This window comes from Balaenoptera ricei, chromosome 4 (assembly GCF_028023285.1).
Source record: "Balaenoptera ricei isolate mBalRic1 chromosome 4, mBalRic1.hap2, whole genome shotgun sequence".
NCBI classification, from domain to species: Eukaryota; Metazoa; Chordata; class Mammalia; order Artiodactyla; family Balaenopteridae; genus Balaenoptera; species Balaenoptera ricei.
In genome coordinates, this window is record NC_082642.1 from 160,136,205 (window position 1) to 160,156,088 (window position 19,884).

Sequence of the window (19,884 nt, forward strand, 5' to 3'; positions counted from 1 at the left end):
AGTGCTTTCACAGCCAGGATTTCAAAGGATGCTGGAGCGGGAGCCGCTGGGAGCAGCTGCAGGGTTTAGAGGAGTGGAGAGGGGGGTGCGCATAGGGCCGCAGCCGGTGTGCCCAGGCCCGCTTGCGGTTCTATTTGCTGGTGAGTCTTCTGGGCTGGGGCGGGTGGGGTATCAGGAGGAGCCCTGTCTTGGTGAGTCTCCGTGGCCTTGACCCGTGGTCTTGAGTGGGACATTCACCCCCTCACTCCCCTCTATGGCAGCAGCTTCACATTCTTGCCAGTGTCCTGTGCTAGGTGACGTTTGTGGGTGCGCGTGTGGTGTGGCCGTATATTCAGGCCTATGCAGTCAGGTACTGTCTCTCTCTTCTTGGAAGTCATTCACTTTTAGAGTTTTCTCAACACACCTGTGCTAATTGCTTATGAAGAACTTTAGCTATAAAACAGGGTGGCCAAGTTTGCTTTTAGGTGATATGTGAAGAAAGCAACTGACGATATGATTTTGGGGAGAAGAACCCCAGAGAAGGTTGGATGGGGGGCTTTGTAAGGTCATTGTCAGCGCTGGGCTTCCGGACTCTCCCAGGGCCTAGGCTGCTGGACAGGGAGCTGGGTTGGGGGGAGGAACGGGGGGAGGAGGGAGGAGAGGGTCAGGCCAGCATCCCCCCTGCAGCTGGGCATGGGAATGCTTACACATGGCTGGCTCTGTCCCCTGAAGTCTGATGGGGTGGTGGGTGGGAGGACTGGTGTTTGACACGTTTCCCAGGGACCTGTTGGCAGCTGGGATTTGAGAAGATCCGCACAAGCCTCTGTGGGTGTCTGAGATGGGCAACTGTCTGAAAAATGTGAATCTGAGCAAACGCACTTGAGTTTCTTAAGACCAAGTCCTTTATGGCTCATCCTTTTGCTCTTTGTCCTGTACAGGACCGAGCCCTGGAGAGGGGGGCGGGAGCCGCCTCTAGCCCAGGTCCCCTTACAGACTAGCTGCCCGGCTGTGCGCTTTTCAGAGCCTCATTTTCCTCTTTGGTCACCTGGAACACTTCCTGCTCATCTGCTTCCCTGAGGAGCTGGTCGTGAGGCCAGGTGAGCTGCTATATAGGACTGCAGATGGCGCTGTAAGGGCCACACAGGTACAAGGCCCCCTCCACCATGAGTGCTGTACCAGGAAGCCCTGGAGGGGCTGCAGAGCCAGCGCGGCTCACTGCCGTGTCTCAGTCCGTCCAGGCCACTGTAACACAATTCCACGTTCGGTGGTTTATAAACAGCAGACGTTTATTCCTCACAGCTCTGGAGGCTGGAAGGCCAAGATCAAGGTGCCCGCAGGGTTGGTGAGGGCCCCCTTTGGGTTGCAGGGAGCTCTCGGGGGTCTCTTTTATAAGTACCCTGATCCCATTCACGAGGGCTCCACCCTCCTGACCTAACCACCACTCAAATGCCCCATCTCCAAATACCACCGCATTTCGGGGGGCGGTTTCAACATAGGAATTTTAGGGGAACACAGTCAGACCATAGCATTCTGGCCCCCAAAATTCATGTCCTTCCCACATGCAAAATACATTCACTGCATCCCAACAGCCCCCAAATCTTTTTTTTTTTTTTTTTTAATTTATTTATTTAGTTAGTTTTGGCTGTGTTGGGTCTTCGTTTCTGTGCGAGGGCTTTCTCTAGTTGTGGCAAGCGGGGGCCACTCTTCATCGCGGTGCGCGGGCCTCTCGCTATCGCGGCCTCTCTTGTTGCGGAGCACAAGCTTCGCACGCGCAGGCTCAGTAGTTGTGGCTCACGGGCCCAGTTGCTCCACGGCATGTGGGATCTTCCCAGACCAGGGCTCGAACCCGTGTCCCCTGCATTGGCAGGCAGACTCTCAACCACTGCGCCACCAGGGAAGCCCTTACCCCCAAATCTTAACTCATTCCGGCGTCCACTCCAAAGTCTGAGTCCAAAGTCTCCTCTAAATACTACCTAAGTCAGGTGTGGGAGGACTTGAGGTAGATTCACCCCGAGGCAGAGTCCTCTCCGGCTGTGAACCTGGGAAACCAGACAATGTTACCCAGTGCAAGTTCGTGTGTCCGACGGACGCACAGTGAGGCCAAAACAAACTGAAACGTCGGAGTCTGGAGCAGAGAAAGGTTTATTGCAGGGCTGAGCAAGGAGATGGGTGGCTTGTGCCTCCCAAAACCCCAAACTCCCCAATGGCCTTCAGCAAAGCATTGTTAAAGGCCAAGTGATGGGGGGAGTCACAGGGTCTGTGATCAGCTCGTGCAGAGTTCTCTGATTGGCTGATGATGAGGTAACGGGCGGGGTCACAGGGGCTCACATTATCAGTGCTCAGGCTCCAGTGGGTCTGCGGGCTACATGCTCACAGTCAAGTAGTTAACATCTTCCGTTTGGTGGGGGAGGGGGTGGGTGGTTTCACAGATGTGAAACAATGCAGGAAATGTACAGCAGAGGATGTGGGGAAAGGGCCTGCCCCCGGAAGGCGCCATAGGGTCCTGCATGCTTACAACAAGCTGTGTGCTTCCAAAACACAGTGGATGGACAGGCGTAGGGAGGACATTCCCATTCCAAAAGGGAGAGATTGGGAAAAAAGGCAGGGTGACAGGGTCCTGAGCAGGTCTAAAGCCTTGAGGCCCACTGCGGGGTGCTCCTGCCCCTCTGCTTTGCTGGGCACCGTCCACTGTGCACGCTCCTGGCCCGGAATCACAGGCCAGGGGCTCCACCGGTCTGGGGCTGCCCTGCCCCACACACTGCCCTCGAGGCAGCCCTCTGCCGGGGCGCGTGCCCTGGGCTCTGGGCGCCTCCGTCCTTCAAATCCGGGGGCAGGTAGCCACGCTACCCCCAGGGCTGTGCACGCTTCCCATCGGCAGAGACGGCATCTTGCAGGCGCTGCCACACCAGACTGGCTGGGGCCACACTCCTGCTGAGGAGTCCAGGAGAGGAGGGGTACAGGGCAGCTGGGCCCCGCTTTGAGATCATTCTGCCCCTCATGCCCTCCCACTCTGGGCCTGTGCTGGGAGGGCAGCCCTGTGAGCTCCAAAATGCCTTGGGGTCAATCTTCCATTGTTGTGGACGTGGGTCCCGGCTTCTGCTGAGATGGCTGACCAGTCCCCCCGGCTAGATGAAGGCAAGCAGCCCACCTACATCCTTAGCAAGCCTGGCCACACCCTGCAGCTTCCGTCCTGAGCAAGCTTTCTCATTCCTTTCCTTGCCTATAGGCTGAGAATCTCCCAACTCTCTAAACTCTGAATCCTTTTTGATTAGAAGTCCATCTTTAGGTCATTTCTCTCTCCTCACAATTTGCTATAAGCATTCAAGAGAAGCCTTAGCTGTACTTTCAACACTTTGCCTCGATGCTTCCTCAGCCGAATTTCCGGTTTCATCACTTACAAGTTCTGTCTTCCACAAAACACCAGGAGAGGAGCAGTTCAGCCAAGCTCTTTGCCTCTTTATAACACGATCCCCTTTCCTCCGGTTTCCAACTCTTTATAACACGATCCCCTTTCCTCCGGTTTCCAATAACATGGTCCTCGTTTCCATCTGAGACCTCGTCAGAATGGCCTTTACCATCCACTTTCTACCAACACCTGCTCGTGACCACTCAGGCTTCTTTAAGGAGGCTGAGGCCCTCTCTCCAGCTCTCCTCTCCTCTGAGCTCCCCTCACCAAACTTGCTCTGTCTGTCCGCAGCGATGGAGGCTTCTTCTAGCGCCCCTCCGAACTCTTCCGTTCTGCACATTGCTCGGTTCAAGCTGCTTTTCCATTTGCAGGTGTTTGTACCAGCAGCCCCTACTCCTGGTACCAATGTTCTGTGTTATCCCAGTGCTTTCATGTGAGGGAGGTTTGGCTCCTTCTTCTGAGCAGGTGTGGGCGCCTCTGGGAGTGACCCTGCCCCAGGAACAAGGGGGACGGGAGCTGCCCGGAGGAGGGAATGAGAATGCAGAGGTGAGGGTGGCCTGAGCCCTGCGCGCCAGCGACTGGGTGGCTGAACCCCAAGTGCCCAGTGTGGAGCTGAGGGACCCCGAAGAGGGTGGACCAGGAGGGCCAGGGGGTCCAGATGAGGGCTGGACGGGTGCCTCACTCCCCGACAAGTCCCCGCCCCTCCCCAGAGCACAGTGACCGCATGCTGACGCTGGATGAAGGGTGTTAGGGAGGGGAAACTCCCTCCACTGCCCCTCTAGGGTTCTCGTGGCTGGACTAACAGTAAACTTTACACAAGACAGATTAGCAGGAGAGAAAGTAACTAATTTTAATTCATAGAAATGGGACCTAAGTGGCCAAAGCAGGCAGCTTTTATACTTTTTAGTATAAATTTGTAAAGAATTGACAGGACAAAGAAACTCAGGTTTTGGGTGCCCAACGAGTGAAGGATCTAAGCAGAGTTTGGGCATTAGTCAATGAGAGAGGTCATGAGATTGGTTTATACAGGCTTCTCGGCCCTGAATCCCCCATCTTTGATGATAAGAGTGTCCTTCGACCTCCAGGTGCAGGGACTGCACCTTTCACACGAGAGACATTTCCTGCTCTCAGGGAGACAGAAAGGAGGGTCAGAGTGTCCCTCTTGCATTGGTCGTTTCTTAAGGAACTCTAATTCAAAATAATCAATATGCCTTTGAGGCATATTTTGGGGCCACCTACACTGGGCCCCAACAATGGGCAGAGAAAGGACCGTCCATCAGTGACCATGATGTGTGGGGGAAGGTGATATGGCCAGAAAGGGCTTCAGGGCGGGAGACGGAGGGAGACCTTGTGACCTGCTCTCTGCCCCAGATGGCCCCCGTTCACACCCTTGGAGCAGCTGGGTGGGGGGTTCCTCCCTGGATGACACCTTGGGGTGATATGGGGTGACATCATGGGATATCATCATGGGCACCATGGCTCCAGGGAGGGCCTGTGGGGTTCACACACATTTGTTTTTCCTGTTTGTGAGCTAAGGGAAATGATCGGGCTGCTTACGGAGGTCTCAGTGATGGAGACCAGGTCGGAGCTGGAGCAAAGGGTTTGAGGAAATGAGATCTGTTCTATTTGGAGGACCTGTGCCATGGAGGGCAGAGCTGTGCCACTCCCTGAAACCAGCTCTGTGGGCAGTGGGGGCTTTTTTCCTTTTTGGAAAACAAAAGAAGTGGACCATGGGACTTCCCTGGTGGCGCAGTGGTTAAGACTCTGCACTCCAAATGCAGGGGGCCTGGGTTCGATCCCTGGTCAGGGAACTAGATCCCACATGCATGCTGAAACTAAGGAGCCAGCGAGCCGCAACTAAGACCTTGCACAACCAAAAAAAAAAAAAAAAAAGGAAGTGAACCATGTGTGGAAACAGGAGGATGAGACCCCAGCGTGAGCACCACGTATGATGACCGGGTGGTTTCCCCCCTGGTCTGGGGGCTCCTGGGCACCAGCAGGCACACAAGGAGTGGTGGTGGGGGGGATGGCGCTCTTTCTCTGGCCCTTCACAGTGACCTGAGGTTATGAGTGGGTGGCTGGGCCCCGGGGATGCGCATGTGCCTCCAGACTGCCCAGGGCCCGATGGGGCTAGAGCTTGGGCAGCCAGAAAAATGTACAGACCGGCGAGCAGATGGGGCCCTGCACGAGGACACATCTGACTCATTTCCCCCGATCCACTGCAGCAGCCCCCATGGCCTGCTTCTGACCTCGGGTGGCCGTGGGGTGTGGCAGCTTGAAGCGGGATCTCAGTTCCTTGACTGGGAATTGAAACTGGTCCAAGGTGGTGAGTGTGCCGAATCCTAACTGCCAGACCACCAGGGACTAGTGGCTAGGGTCAGAACCCTGGTTCCTGTCTGCTTTGAAGAAAGAAATCAGCAAAGAGACAGAAAGTAGTGAGGCAAGTAAAGAGTTTATTAAGAACAGAATATCTGCAGATAGACACATGGGTGGGCTCAGAGAGTCACGTGCAATGGGGTGGCTTAGATCACTTATATGGGGGCCGTTTTCCAGGTCTTTGTTTTCCTCTGGACAATCATCTTGCTTTGTTCCCATATCCGGTCTGACTCAGGGCCCTTCCCTGTGTGCGTGCGCATCTTCTAGCCAAGATGGCTTCCAGTGCGAGGGTCTCTGGGAGGTTGACAGGACATGTTAGGGGCTAATGCCCCCTCCCTTTCTGACCCCTGAGGAACTTTTCTGTGCATGTGCAGTGGGGGAGGTCTTCTTGATCTCAAGAATGAAAAACATGGTCATCTTATCTTTTTACTCCATCAGAGCTTAGCTCCCCTCTGCTCCTGCCATTAACTTTTCCTTGAAATGTCTAATTGCTCAGACTGATAAGCTCCAGCTACTCAGCCTGGGTCGCATCTACCTCCTACCTCACTTGCAGGCCCCTCAGCCTTGCAGGCTGGAGAAAAGCCCATTCCGAGGGAGCAGGACAGAGCCCGTGCTGCGGAGCCGAAGCGGGGCTGTCAGGATGGAGCTGGCGACGCTGAGGCGTCGGGATGGAGCCGGCTCCAGGCAGGAGGACGGCTTCGGGGTGCAGCCCAGGAGGGTGGCTGACCTGGGCATGGTCCCCAACCTCCGGCAAAGCAACAGCAGCCTCTGCAGGAGCAGGAGGTCGCAGTACCCCTTCGGCAACTGTGAAAAGGTAGGTCCGGGTGCCGCCGGGTCGCCAGGGCCCTGGTGGGGTACAGTGAACACCCAGGGAGGGCAGAGACCCGGCTGAGCTGGGGGCTCCAGCCCAGAAAGGCCCTTTAGCGGAGGGGACTTGGAGAGAGTGCTGGGTGGCTGGGTCTGTGCCCAGGGACTGTTCCTGTCCTTGGTGCGCTTGGGAAAGTGCTGGGTAGGCACTAGGGTCCCGGGCCGCCCTCACAGAAAGCCCTCCACCCACATCACTGTGCGGTGACTGCATGTCCTCTCCCGACAGGGAAGGTCCCGGCCACCCGCCAAGTCCTGGGCTGGCTTCACGGAAAGCCCCGGCAGGCCTGTGTTGGAGACACTTGAATGTCACAGGCCCTGGTCGGGTGGGAGCAGGGTGTCTCATGTCTCAGCCCGCAGCCCCGCGGGACATAGGCAGGTATCCTGGCACTCACTGGCCGCCTTTGCACCCCATCGCGCTGTTCCTGAGGACGGGCACAACCTGGAAGCACAGTGCTTCCCAGTTTATAGGCAACATTGACCTATAAACTGTAAAGGGCTGTGAACATTCCCCGGGGCCCAGGAGGAAGCGATTCCTCAGGCTCACTCTTCCCTCCCCGATCTGCTCCCGAGGGCCTCCAGCAGGTGATGGGGAGGGCTCGGTCTCCCATCTCTGAAGAAAGACCCCTGACGTGTGCCGGGGCGCACAGGCGGGTCTGAGCGAGGTGTGGGATGTGGTCTTTGGAAGAGTGTTGATTTGACTGTCTGAGGATCTCAAAGTGCCCTTTTTACCCTCAGCAAGGAAACCTTAGTTCATGGATTCCTGAGAATATCAAGAAGAAAGAATGCGTGTACTTTGTGGAAAGCTCCAAACTGTCCGATGCTGGGTGAGTGGCTTGTTCTGTGTTTACGGCCCCTTCCCTGTTCCCACGTGGAATGGCTGATCAGAGCAGGGCCGAGGGGGGGGGCCTCAGTGGGGGACAGTCCCTGTGTCTGTACCGGCCTGGGATGCTCGGGGTGTTTCCACGTACCCCACAAACAGGGTTGATTCGTGTTTGCGTTTCCCCTCCAGACGCACCTCGCCTGCGCTGTGCCACAAACGGGCCTCGCTCTTTCTTACTCCCACTCCTGTGTCACCCGGGGACGCTGCCTCTGCCGTGGGGCCCTCCCTGACCGCGCCCTGGGATGTCACCTCTCTCCCCCACTACACTCCGTGTCTCTCTTTTATGCCAGTTGCCGACGGCGCTGCGATCGTGTGGCTCTGTGGTCCTCTCCGAGCTCTGACCGTGTCTGAGTTACTTTATTACTTCCCTGCTGGACGGTGATGGTCAGCATCCAGCTCAGGCTGTGAACAGTGCAGGGAGGAAGGGCGTCCTCTGCGGGGATGATAGAAGAGGATGACGATCTGGAACCAGACGTGCACGATCACCGACGGGGATGCTGTTTCTGGGGCCCTGGGATGTGCCCAGGGTGTTATCACAAAGAGTGCCCCGTTTGGGAGTTCACGCCCCAGCTTGGCTCCCTTTCAGACGAGAGCCCTCCTCTCTCCCCGGGTAGTGGTAGGGGCGGACCCCGTGTCCGAGAAAGTGGCCCCCGTGCTCCAGATGACGGCCTCAAGGCTGGCAACCTCTAATGTACGTGGTGGTAATCAGAGTTCAAGTTCACACCGATTATCCTGACAATATGTAGAGAGTGCTTTGCACTGAGGTCTCCAGTTTTAGTTTTTAAAAATAGGTTTATAAAAATAGCCTCAGAGGCGACTCGTTATACCCAAGCTTTCCATACAGGAATCACTGGTTCCAAAGCACTTTGAAGACGGTTACTGCAGAACCTGGGTCTGGTTGGTAGGGGTTCGGGGGCTTGACCATCCGTCAAGCCTCTGCCCCATCATTTCCTCTGAATTCTGAGCCAGTGCAGAAACGTCCACAGAAGTCAGTGAGGCTTGGGGTACGGTTTGAGACGGAAATGGGGCTCCCTCCTCATTCAGTGTCTCCGTCCCGCTTTGAAGAAATGACGCTCAGGATGCGTTTGGCTCTGAAACTTCCAGAAGCACCTTTCTCGGTATCAGGATCCATGCGAGGAGCAGCTACGGTGGTGGCAGGTGGAGCGGGCTGTCACTCAGACGTTGCTCTGAGTGTGTGTAACTCCCTGTGGCGGCTCCTTCCTCATTTGTCCCGAGGGGCTGGCGGGGGTGCCCCACTTATGCCCACGTAGGCCACGAGTGCAGGAGGAAATTCTCTGATTATTCAATTTCTGGGTCAGCGGTCTCAGTGCAGTTTCCTGCTTTGTGTCTGGTTTGGGAATGCCACGTTGACTTAAGATCTAATCCCACCAGGGGGGATGCTTAAACAGAGGAGGGAAAGGGTCTGTTCTAGGCTAACTGTTAGAACCTATGAGAAAGTTTTGGGTAGCCTCGGGCCAAGCTGGAGCGTGAACTCCCAGACGGGGCACTTTTTGTGATAACACCCTGGGCACATCCCAGGACCCCAGAAACAGCGTCACCGTCGGTGATCATGCACGTCTGGTTCCAGATCATCATAAGAGGGGTCCTCGTCCTGACGACCCTCTTCCCCGCCTCGGAGCCAGCTCTCTCCTCCGTAAATGGAGGAGCTTACGCGAGGTGCTCGGAGAGAGCCCTGCGAGTCTGCGAGTGACTTGAGTCCCTAGGGGTCGTCGAGGAAGGTGTACGGGGCGTGCTGGGAGTTCTTCATGGCTGGCCCTGTGCTCCCAGCCCTGGGGGCCCCGGCCTGAGCGGTGGGGCCAGGGGTAGCCAGGGACGTGCCTTGTGGGTGGAGAAAGGGCACCCAAGTGAGCCCAGGAGACTAGGGTACAGGGTGGGTCATGGCCCTCTTCACCCGTCCTTGGTCCTCTGCACGGCTAGTTAACCTGCACGAATTTTATAAATTATTTCCCATCTAGAACCTCATTTGACCCTCACAAGTTTTGCAAGCTCGAGGTCAGACAACGTATTATTTTCCCCATTTAACGATTGAGAAGTTGAGAGTCAGAAGACCCTAAGGACAAACACTCCGTAAGCAGCAGGGAAACTTGTTTTCTCTCTCTGAGTCCAGTCGTGTTTCCCCCATGTCATCCGCTCAGGTTTCACCTGCTTTTGGACTTTTTTGGTTTGGTCTCATCTATATCTAGTCTTCTAGGTCACTTGTTACTAGCAAAAGCAGGACTCTAAAAAAATGTGTAGATTTCCGATTGAACAAGCTGTAAAGAACACAGTTGCTGTCTTCTCTCTCTCCTGCAACCCCAAAGAATAGCCGGAAAGGAGTAAAACGATTTCAACCCACGAAGACAAAGAAGGCAAGAGGTGCCAGTTGAAAAGAGGTAGCAGGGTGGTCTCTTTGGGGGACTATGTGTATCCTGCTAGCCCTGTGTCCAGAAGTTTCTGCTTGGAGCCTGCACTGTGTGCTCTTTAAACCTTTTTATTTTGAAATAACTAATATTCATAGGAAATTGCAAAGATACTACCGGTAGATCCCATGGTTCCACCAGTGGATACACAGTCACCTCCTCTAACCCACCATCTGTAACCCCCGGCAACCACTTACCTGCTCTTCATCCCTATAACTGCTTCCTTTCCACAATGTCATATAAATGGAGCCATACACAGTGTGATCTGTTGAGATTGGCTTTTTCACTCAGCAGAATGCCTTTGACATCCATTCGAGTTGTGTGTGTTGGTAGTTGCCTCCTGTTTGCTGCCAAGGAGCAGAGTGGCCGCCATCACAATATTTGTAGTGAGGCTTTTGTGGACGGCAAATATTGGGTCTTATTATTTTTTTTACTCACTCTGCCAGTCTCTGTTTTTTTTTTGATCAGTGTATTTAGAATGTTACAGTTAATATGACTATTGATATATTAGGACTTAAGTCTGCCACTGTATTTTCTTGTTTACATTTCTCTCTGTTTTTCTTTTCCTGCCTTTCTGTGGGTTACCTGAATAATTCTTAGAGTTCCATTTTGATTTATCTATGCTGTTTTTGACCGTATCTCTTTGCATAGCTTTTTTTTTTTAGTGGTTGTTCCAGGTATTACATTATATATCCACAACTCATCGCATGTTACTGACATCTACTTACCTACTGATGTATCCAAAACCCATCAGAGTCTCCTGGTGTTGACATTTACCAGGTTGAATGAAGTGTAGAAACAGTCCCACCTTTTACAACACTTTGCCCTTCCCCGTTTATAATATAATTATCTACAAAATTTCGTCCACATGCACTGAGAATTATGTTAGATCATGGTGCAATTTTTCTTCAACCATCAACCATACTTCAGAAAATTCAAGAGGAGGAAAATGTGCTATATTCACCCATACTTTTACTCTTTCCATTGTTCATTCTTCCTTTTTAATATTCCAAAATTCCTTCTTTTATCATTTTGTTTCTGTTTAGAGAACCTTCTCTAGCCAACCTTTTTGGGGTAGTTCTGTTGGTGACAAATTCCCTAGTTTTCTTTCATCTGAGAATGTCTTGACGTCCCCTTCATATGTGAAGGATATTTTTGCTGGATGTAGAATTCTGGGTTGGTAGTTTTTGTCTTTTGAAAAATGTCATGTCACTTCTTTCTGGCACTTGTTTCTGGCTTTGATTCAAAGTCAGTTGTTGGAATTATTTTCCCCTAATAGGTAAGGTGTCATTTCCGACTTTCAAGATTTTTGTCTTTGTCTTTAGATTTTAGAAGTTTGACGATTATGTGTCTCCACCGGCTCTCGGCTGGGGCGCCTCGTTCGCCCTGGTGGGCTGCCAGTCCTGACCCCTCTGGGCCTCCTCTGACCCCCGCAGTGGGGCGGGGGCAGGCGCTGGTCACCCCTGGTGACCGAGTGGCCTTTGCAGGAAGGTGGTGTGTGAATGCGGCTACACGCGTGAACAGCACTTGGAGGAGGCCACCAGGCCCCACGCATTCCAGGGCAAGGAGTGGGACCCGAAAAAGCACGTCCAGGAGATGCCAACAGACGCCTTTGGTGACATCGTCTTCACGGGCTTGGGCCAGAAGGTGGGAAAGGTTGGTTTCCATGACTCCGTTGCTCTTACTGTGGACCAGAGCCCACTGTGGGTGACCGAGGTGGCTGGGACTCCCTGGGGTGGGAGTGGGAGGCTGGCGGAAACCCAGGGCGGAGCCCACCTGCCCAGTGCTGAGGGCAGAGTGGGTGGGGCTCGCATGGCAGACGGGAGACACGCGGTGCCCTCAGGGAGCAGGCAGGGCCGCTGCTGGCGCTCTGCAGGGTGTGGGCAGGGTGGCCTGGATGGCTTTTGTCACTGCCGGGAGGGAGTGGGAAGAGTACACGGGGCACAGGTGGGCGGGGGTGGGGGAGGGAGGGCAGCGGGGAGGACCTCGGGGGTGTGGTGAGACCCAGGAGCAGAGGCGAGAGTCCTGCCAGCGGGGGCGGGGGGGGGCCCAGGCCTGGCCGGGAGCACGGGGGCAGGGGGGCGGCAGCAGCCGGAGGGCCAAGCCCCGCTGGGCTCCCAGGTGCTGCAGATTCAGAGTGATCGCTGGACCAGCAGCATCTCCAAGCAGATTTTTGGACCCCACCCCAGACCTGCTGAATCAGAGGCCCAGCCACCCTGGTTCTAACCAGCCTTCCAGAGGATTCCGTGGCAGCTCTTGGGCCGCACTGTCCTGGAGGGTCTGGTGTAGCCACTTATTTCTGTGCTGGGGTTCTGGGACCTTGAGCTTCTTGTTAGCCGGGTGTGACCTTTCCCCTCGACGACTCTGAGTCGCTGAGACGCTGCCCACTTGGCCAAAGAGGCTGAACAAGGAGGGTCGGTCTGGGGTGGGCACCGGCCCCAGAGCCACCTGCCTCAGCACCGTCCCCAAGCCCTGCCCCTCGTGAGCCAGTGTCAGTGCGATGCCAGACCCCTCCAGACGCAGCTGGCTTAATCTGAGAGGGGGCGTCCTCTGCGGAGCATTGGTGGGAGCGGGGAGGGAGGAGGCGGTCTTCTGCAGCATGGGGGCAGGGCAGCGGGCAGCAGCCGGTCAAACCCTGAGGAGGCGATGGCGGGCGTGGCCTGGAATCAGGCATGGGGCTCAGGCTGGGGTGCTCCCAGAACAGGGGCCAGGGGCTGGTCTCCTCTGGGCGGCCTCCCTTCCCTGCCCCTGCCTCCCCCTTCCCTCAAGCAGTGTCCTGCTCTGGCGCGGCCCCTTTACTCGCTGGGTCTGGACCCGGGTGCGAGCATCCCCCCGCCCAGCTGGGGCTCTCAGGCACTGCTAGTGCAGGACGGCTGGGCTCTGGGGCTGGGGCGGCCGCTCACTGGCGCTCTGGGGTCTTCTGACCTCCCCGCAGTACGTCCGCCTGTCCCAGGACACACCCTCCAGCCTGATTTACCACCTCATGACCCAGCACTGGGGCCTGGACGCCCCCAACCTCCTCATCTCCGTGACGGGCGGGGCCAAGGACTTCAACATGAAGCCCAGGCTGAAGAGCGTCTTCCGAAGAGGCCTGGTCAAGGTGGCCCAGACCACAGGTAGCACCGGGGGTGGAGGGCCCAGGGCCCCGGCCACAGGAGGGGCTCAGGCCTGGGAGTGATGGGTGGGACGGAGGGTCCCTGGGAGGCCAAGTCAGGGCCTTGGGACTGGCTGGACCTCGGGGGTCACCGAGGCCAGGCCCGGGCCAGGGGGAGTGTGGCCGGTCGGACTCACCCCGCCCTGTCTGCTGCTGTGCTTGGCTTGCACATGGCGGCAGATGCAGCTCTGGTTGGCTCTCCACTAGTGATGCTTTGAAATAGACACATTCAGAGGCAGTTCTGAGATGCCGTGCTCCCGAGGGCAGGACAGAGAAAGGCAGCGGGGAGGTGGGGAGAGAGGGCAAGGCCTGCAGTCAGCGACGGGGGTCCTGTTCCTGTCCCCTCCCCCGCCTGAGCAACGTGGGGAACCGCGGCTCCCAGCTGCCGCAGGAGGGCGTGATCGTGGCGGGGCTTCCCTGAGGCCCTGGTTTGGGGTAGAGGGGCTGCAGATGCGGGGCAGTGAGCCCCGGAGACGCACAGGGCGCAGGCATCGGGCGTGTGCGTGGCAGGGCCCTCTGTTCCTTCCCAGGGGCCTGGATTATCACCGGGGGGTCCCACACGGGTGTGATGAAGCAGGTGGGCGAGGCGGTGCGGGACTTCAGCCTGAGCAGCAGCTACAATGAAGGGGAGGTGGTCACCATCGGAATCGCCACGTGGGGCACCTTGCATAACCGGGAGAGCCTGATCTACCCTGCGGTGAGCTGGCGGCTGCTCCGGGGCAGGCGGGGGCGGGGCGCAGCGGGGAGGCCGAGGGGGCTGTAGGACCTTAGCGGTGCTCAGTGGACAGGCCACCACCTGGGCAGCAGGGTAAATGCAGTGTGGAGGGGAGTGGCTGGACGGGGACACAGGAGACCCGGGCTCAAGCCCCCACGCCGTGGACCCTGGTGACCCCAGGCGAGTAGCTACCTTGGTTGGACTCTGGTTTCCTCCGCTGAGATCACGGGATGGGTCCACACAAGAGTCTCTGGAGCCGCCACTGGTCGGGGGCTCCTCCTGACGCCTCCCTGATGAGAAATGGACTTTGCAGAAGGCGGTAGCTTGGCCGGGAGCACACAGCCGGTGAGCGCCTGGGTTGTCAGATCCCAGGGCCTGGCCTTCTAGCCCAAGGATGGACAACACTCTGGTTCCGCCACTGAAGACAGAGCCTTCCTGCGTCCGTCCACCTGGGTGCAGCCCTGAGAAGCAGTTGCTTAAATGTGGGGATGTGAGTGGAAAAGATCATTCGATTCATTCAGTAAGATTTTGGAGGACAGTAGATGTGACATAATGAGCACATGTCCACCTAATTCACGGAGTCAGGAAAGTTTGGGGGAAACGCTGGCCCCAAAGACAAGTCTCCTTGACTTGCTGAGGAGACGTTATTATAACAGGCCCTCGAGGGGTGATTTATGAACGAGCCCTTGCCCTTCCCGGCTGGTGGCGGTGTGCCTTCACTTCCTGGGGAGAGCATCCTCTGGAAGGTGATTCCTTGCGTCCGTCACAGACACTTGTCATCAGGCCAGTCTGCCCCTCGGCCCTTGTCCTTTTGCGTCAGCGTCACAGACGTGCTTAGTGCACGGGACCGGTTCTGTCTTGAATGCTTGTTATATGGAGTGGAAATCTGAGGCCACGGGAGACTGGCTGACTTCCAAGATCACGCTGCACTTTTCTCCCCATTTCGAGTTCAGAAGACTTCCTGCGATGCCACCTGCCATCCTCTGTGGACACCAGGGGCCGTGTGCGCGGGCCCGGCAGCCACCCCTCCTGGATCTGGGTCCTGGGGCTGCTGGGACAAATGACCACAGAGCTGGTGGCTGAAAGCAACAGAAATGTACTCTCTGACGTTTCTGGGCACCAGAACTCCAAGACCAGTACCACCCGGGCAAACTCGGGATGTCGGCAGGGCCAGGCTCCCTCCAGAGGCTGTGGGGGAGAAGCTATTCCCTGCCTCTTCCAGCTGCTGCTGGCTGCTGCTTTCCTTGGCTCGTGGCCGCGTCGCTCCAGTCTCTGCCTCTTGGTCACATGGCCCCCTCCTCTTCCTCTGCATCCGCTTCTAAGGACACCTGTCGTGGCAGTTGGGACCCACCTGGATGATCCAGGTTAATCTTCCCATGCTGAGATCCTTAGCTTCATCACGTCTGCAAAGACCTTTCTCCAAATGAGGTTCCAGGCATTAGAGCCTGATATCTTGGGGGGTGGGGTCACTTATCCAGCCTGACGGAGCTCCTGTTCTCGGTGGGAAAGATGTAGAACTTTCTGTCTGTCCGTGCCCTCCTCCTCCCCGTCCCCAGGGTGGCTTCCCAGCTGAGTACGTCATGGATGAGGATGGCCAGGGGCACCTGACCTGTCTGGACAGCAACCACTCCCACTTCGTCCTTGTGGACGACGGGACCCACGGCCGCTACGGCGTCGAGATCCCCCTGAGGACGAAGCTAGAGAAGTTCATATCGGAGCAGACCAAGGAAAGGGGAGGTGAGCGAGGCACGCTTTCCAGGGTGCTCGGGGGGAGAGGGGAGCAGGCTGGTCCAGGTGTCTGGGGCTCCGCTGGCCGTGACCAGCACATTCGGCAGGTGGGGCGCTGAGGAGGTGTGGTCAGAACACACCTGGATGTCTGTACACTTGCTCAGGGGTTCATCTTCTCGCGTCCCTTTTAACCAGCAGAAGGAAAGTTCGGGCAGGCACTGAGGTCACAGCATCCGACGGTCACTTTACATCACAAACATGTCTTAGTTCAGAAATCAGAGCGTGCAGTAGTCAAAGCTTGGACCTTGACATCTCTTCCCTTTTGGGTGGGATGGGATGGATTCTGGGGTGTTGGGAGGTCAAATACACAGGATTTTGCACATGATTTGCAGGTTGGTTGGACACCTTTGAGCCGAGGTTTTCAAGCTTCATTGCACATCAGGGGTCCCCAGAGTGTGGGTTCACCCCCAGGGTCTCTGATTCACAGGTCCGGGGAGTGAGGACTTGCATCTCCCAGTCCCCAGGGGACACGGATGCTGCTGGCCTGGGGACCACACCTGGAGAACTTGTTTTGACCAAGAGAAGCTGGGTGGGAGTGTTCGGGGTGTGTGAGTGTTTGGGGAGGGTGAGACCATGTGGACTCTTGGAAAGAATGTTTGCTTCCCAGGGAAAGATGTTTCTAGAATCTTCACAAGCCCTCCTGGTTGCCAGGCTGGATGAAAGGCTGAGGGTGGGGCTGGCTGGCCAGAGGACGGAGTTGCGACGCCGTACTCCCGCGCCATGCATGGTGCCCGTTGGCTTGACGTGTCCCCAGCCCTGCCCAGGTTTGAGGCGCCACGAAAGGGCTGCAGGGAAAACCAGGCTGGTTGCAGTGGCCAGCCGGGCAGAGCAGACCAGCTGGGGGAGCCCTGGGTGCTGAGGATGGTCTACAGCCCTCGGCTTCCCTCCACCCCAGAAAGGGACAGGAGTGCACTTGGTTAGGCTGCAGCTGGCGGTGGGGGGGGTGGCCCACGGTCCTAAACTGGGCTCTGTGCTTCATCCTAGGCGTGGCCATCAAAATCCCCATCGTCTGCGTGGTGCTGGAGGGGGGACCCGGCACACTGCACGTGAGTCCTGGCCAGGGGTGGGTGGTAGGGGTGGGCTCTTGGGGGTCAAGTCCTGCTGCGGGTGGGACGACTGCCCCAAGTGCTGTCACCAGCCCCCCAGGGGGTCATCAGCAAGAGGGGACAGGGATCCTGTCCGCTGGGTGGGGGGGTCGGAGCCCCCTGAGTGGACCTGCCTCAGGAGGGGTGCTCTGGCTTTGGCCCTGGGGCTTGACCTGCACAGAAGAAAGAGGGGCTCCAGAGGGGACTGGGGCAAGGGTGGAGCCCATGCCCCCCCTTCCAGGACCCCCGGGTAGCCCATGGGGGGTTTCTGCAGCTCTGCACCCAGGCTCCCGGGCGGGGTTCTGAAAGTACAGCCCTCGGCTCCCCCTCAGCCCCGTGGGACCAGCAGCTAGATGTAAAGCAGGACCCTCAGTGGCTTTGACAAGCTGCCGTGGACCTTTGTTCAGAACCCACTCTCTGCCGTGGGGTGGGCCTCCCTCGTGGAACGCGGGCCAACTTGCCCTCTGCTGTAGTAACACACGACGACATTACAGCCTGCAGATTTGGGGAAAGAGCATGACGTTCTGTTTATGAGATCATCGAAAGTGTCTGTTTATGTTTAGTAACCGCAGGAGGTCAACACAGGATCCTGGGGTCCCTGGGAGGACGGGATGCGTCTGGTCCCCACTCCCACCCTGGCTCTCCCGCAGCATCGCCCAGACGGCTTCCTCAGGCCCAGAGCAGGGCGTCCTTCCTGCTGGGGTAGAACCCCTTCCTCAGGTTGCGCTCACCCTGGGTCTCCGGGGGTCTCCCTCGATGTCCTGGTTAACGAGGGGGCGGAACTCTTGCAGTGCCCCCTCCTTCTGGAGATGGTGCCCGTGTCCGCACATCGAAGGGCGGAAACATCCGAACCTTTCGTGACAGTGGTGTTGAGTGAGAGGCCTGAAGGAGGTGGTGTGTCGGGTGTGTATCCCACGTACATCAGGATTAGCCACTCTCCCCTCTGAGCAGTGGCATGCTGCCAAGCAAATGTCTTCTGTAAACTTCGCGATAGGCAGACATCAACACTGTTTGAGCATCTCTGTATTAGAAGGTGTCCGTGCGGGTGAGGAGTCAGGTCCCGGGCTCATGGTCAGCCCCTGTGTTGCAGACCATCTACAATGCCATCACCAACGGCACCCCATGTGTGATCGTGGAGGGTTCGGGACGAGTGGCTGACGTCATTGCCCAGGTGGCCAGCCTGCCCATCTCCGAGATCACCATCTCCCTGATTCAGCAGAAGCTGGGCCTGTTCTTCCAGGAGATGTTCGAGACCTTCACCGAGAGCAAGATTGTGGAGTGGACCAAAAAGGTGAGGCACACGGGCACATGAGTCACCAGGTGTGGACCTGCAGCCAGTAAGTTAGACGCTGTCAGCTTGGCGAGCGGGACCAGGACACGCCAAAACCAGACACGGAGACCCCAGCGGGCCTGGGGCGGGCACAGGAGTGATCTGCAGAAGGTGGGGGGCTCTGAGCCCGGAAGGCAGTGGGCCCAGGGCAGGCGGGAAGCCCTCGGCTGAGGCAGCAGGCTGTCCTTAAGGGAGGACGTGCTCAGCCTCTCGCCTGCAGAACTCCGGGCCTGGGCCGGTACCGCAGGGCACGAGACACGGCTGTCCCAGGAAGAGGCCCCTGCTGCCCTGGGCGGGCAGGAGGCTGGTGCTGAGGCCCTGGGGGCGGCAGAGGGGTGGGGAGCCCAGATTCCGGCACAGGGGCGCTGCCAGGTGACGGCAGTGGGTGGCAGGGTCCGGCCCAGCCTCCAGGCCTGGTGACCTCAACGCCACCGGGGAGATTAATGGAGACCTTCTGGGGTCGACAAGGCGGGCAGACGCGCCAGATGGGGGCCCATGCGTGGTTCCGGGAACCGTGTGGTGACCTGGGGGCTGCTTCACGTGCACCTTTAGATAGACGCATCGGTGGCCCGGGCCCATCCTGGGGCCAGTGTTCTGGGAGATCCCCCCCCCCCCCATCGCCAGGGGGTTTGGAGACTTGAGACCTGGGAGGGAGCTAGTTACGCCCCGAACGGGCACCCTTTCTGCCCTGTGGGCAGGAGGTACTGAGTGGGAGCACAGGGAGTTGGGTGCTGAGCAGGGCACACGTGACCCTGCGGCGACAAGTCCGGAGACAGACCGCTGGAAGGGTGGCCTCAGCTGTACTCCATGTGCCTGCCTGTCCTCTCTCTGTCATTGTTTTGTAATAATTTTAGATTTGTGGGCCGGCAGCACAGGTAGTGGAGGGTGTCTGTCTACCCTTCCCCCAACTCTGCTGCTGTCAACGTCCTACATAAGCCCGGCGCATTTATCAGAACCTAGCAGTGAGCTCTGCTTCATCCCTGTTGACCAAACTCAGGCTGTTGGGATGTCATGTTGATCTACTAGTGGCCTTTTTCTGTGCCGGAATCCAAACCATTAGCCTGGTCTCTTCACTGTCTTTTTTCTTTCTTTTGTTTTTTTTAAGTGTGACATTTTCTAACTAGCCCACCAGATTCCAAAGATTTTCTGGAACACCACCATATGAACTGGGTGAAAGTGGGCTGCTCTGGTTGTGGGGTGGGCTGGGGGCTCTGGGGCCTCGCTTTCTGCCCATCCCCTCAACTCCTGAGCCGTGAGCCTCGTGGATGCTCCCAGCCCCAAGAGCTCTGGTTTGGGCCCCTCTCCTGACCCCGGGAGACCATGGCTGTTACAGCCCAGGACCATAGTTGCCCTGCATTTCAGTATTTTTGTGTTAAAGTGCATTGGTATTTGCTCTTTCATAGCTACAGTGGGAGATAACACTGGTTACAGACGGGTGTAGACTTTGCTAGCATCCCTTATAGACGGGGTCCTTGGTGGACCCAGGGGGAGAAATAACGCAGGAATGTGCATACGGAAGTCTCTGCAGGCCCTGAAAAGAAGGAATTTCTCTCTCACATACTCTGAGGCTGTTTGGCTCAGTTGGGTGATCTGGGGCATTTGGAATGGGCCTCAGAATTGGCCGTCTCCCCAGTCCAGATTTCGGGGGCCCTGGTGAGCTCTGCAGAGGGACCCTAACCCATGGCCATGGCCCCAGCCTCCAAGGGGGGTAGGTGTGAAGGAGAGCGCTGGCTGAGCCCTGAGCAGCCACGAAGCCCTTGGCCGGCGGAGAACCCCCGCACCCGCGGCCCCTGTGGTCCTGCCGACCCCGCTGTCCGGCCGCACTCTGAGCCCCGGGGGCAGGGGCTCACCCGCCCCGAGGTCGCCTGACCTCTATTTCCCGGC

The 19,884-nt window shown here is 57.3% G+C and overlaps 1 protein-coding gene across 1 annotated transcript in view; it reads left to right on the plus strand.

The window, feature by feature from the left end:
• The first annotated feature begins 1,032 nt into the window (after window positions 1-1,032).
• TRPM2 (transient receptor potential cation channel subfamily M member 2) overlaps window positions 1,033-19,884 on the plus strand; it is a 49,373-nt gene continuing 30,521 nt past the window's right edge. Inside the window, exons 1-9 of the mRNA XM_059921696.1 lie at window positions 1,033-1,076; window positions 6,315-6,575; window positions 7,364-7,452; window positions 11,416-11,584; window positions 12,864-13,044; window positions 13,613-13,779; window positions 15,354-15,534; window positions 16,570-16,631; window positions 17,761-17,961. Of these exons, the coding sequence (XP_059777679.1) occupies window positions 6,402-6,575; window positions 7,364-7,452; window positions 11,416-11,584; window positions 12,864-13,044; window positions 13,613-13,779; window positions 15,354-15,534; window positions 16,570-16,631; window positions 17,761-17,961 (1,224 nt within the window). The 5' untranslated portion in view covers window positions 1,033-1,076; window positions 6,315-6,401. The remainder of the gene's footprint in view (window positions 1,077-6,314; window positions 6,576-7,363; window positions 7,453-11,415; window positions 11,585-12,863; window positions 13,045-13,612; window positions 13,780-15,353; window positions 15,535-16,569; window positions 16,632-17,760; window positions 17,962-19,884) is intronic.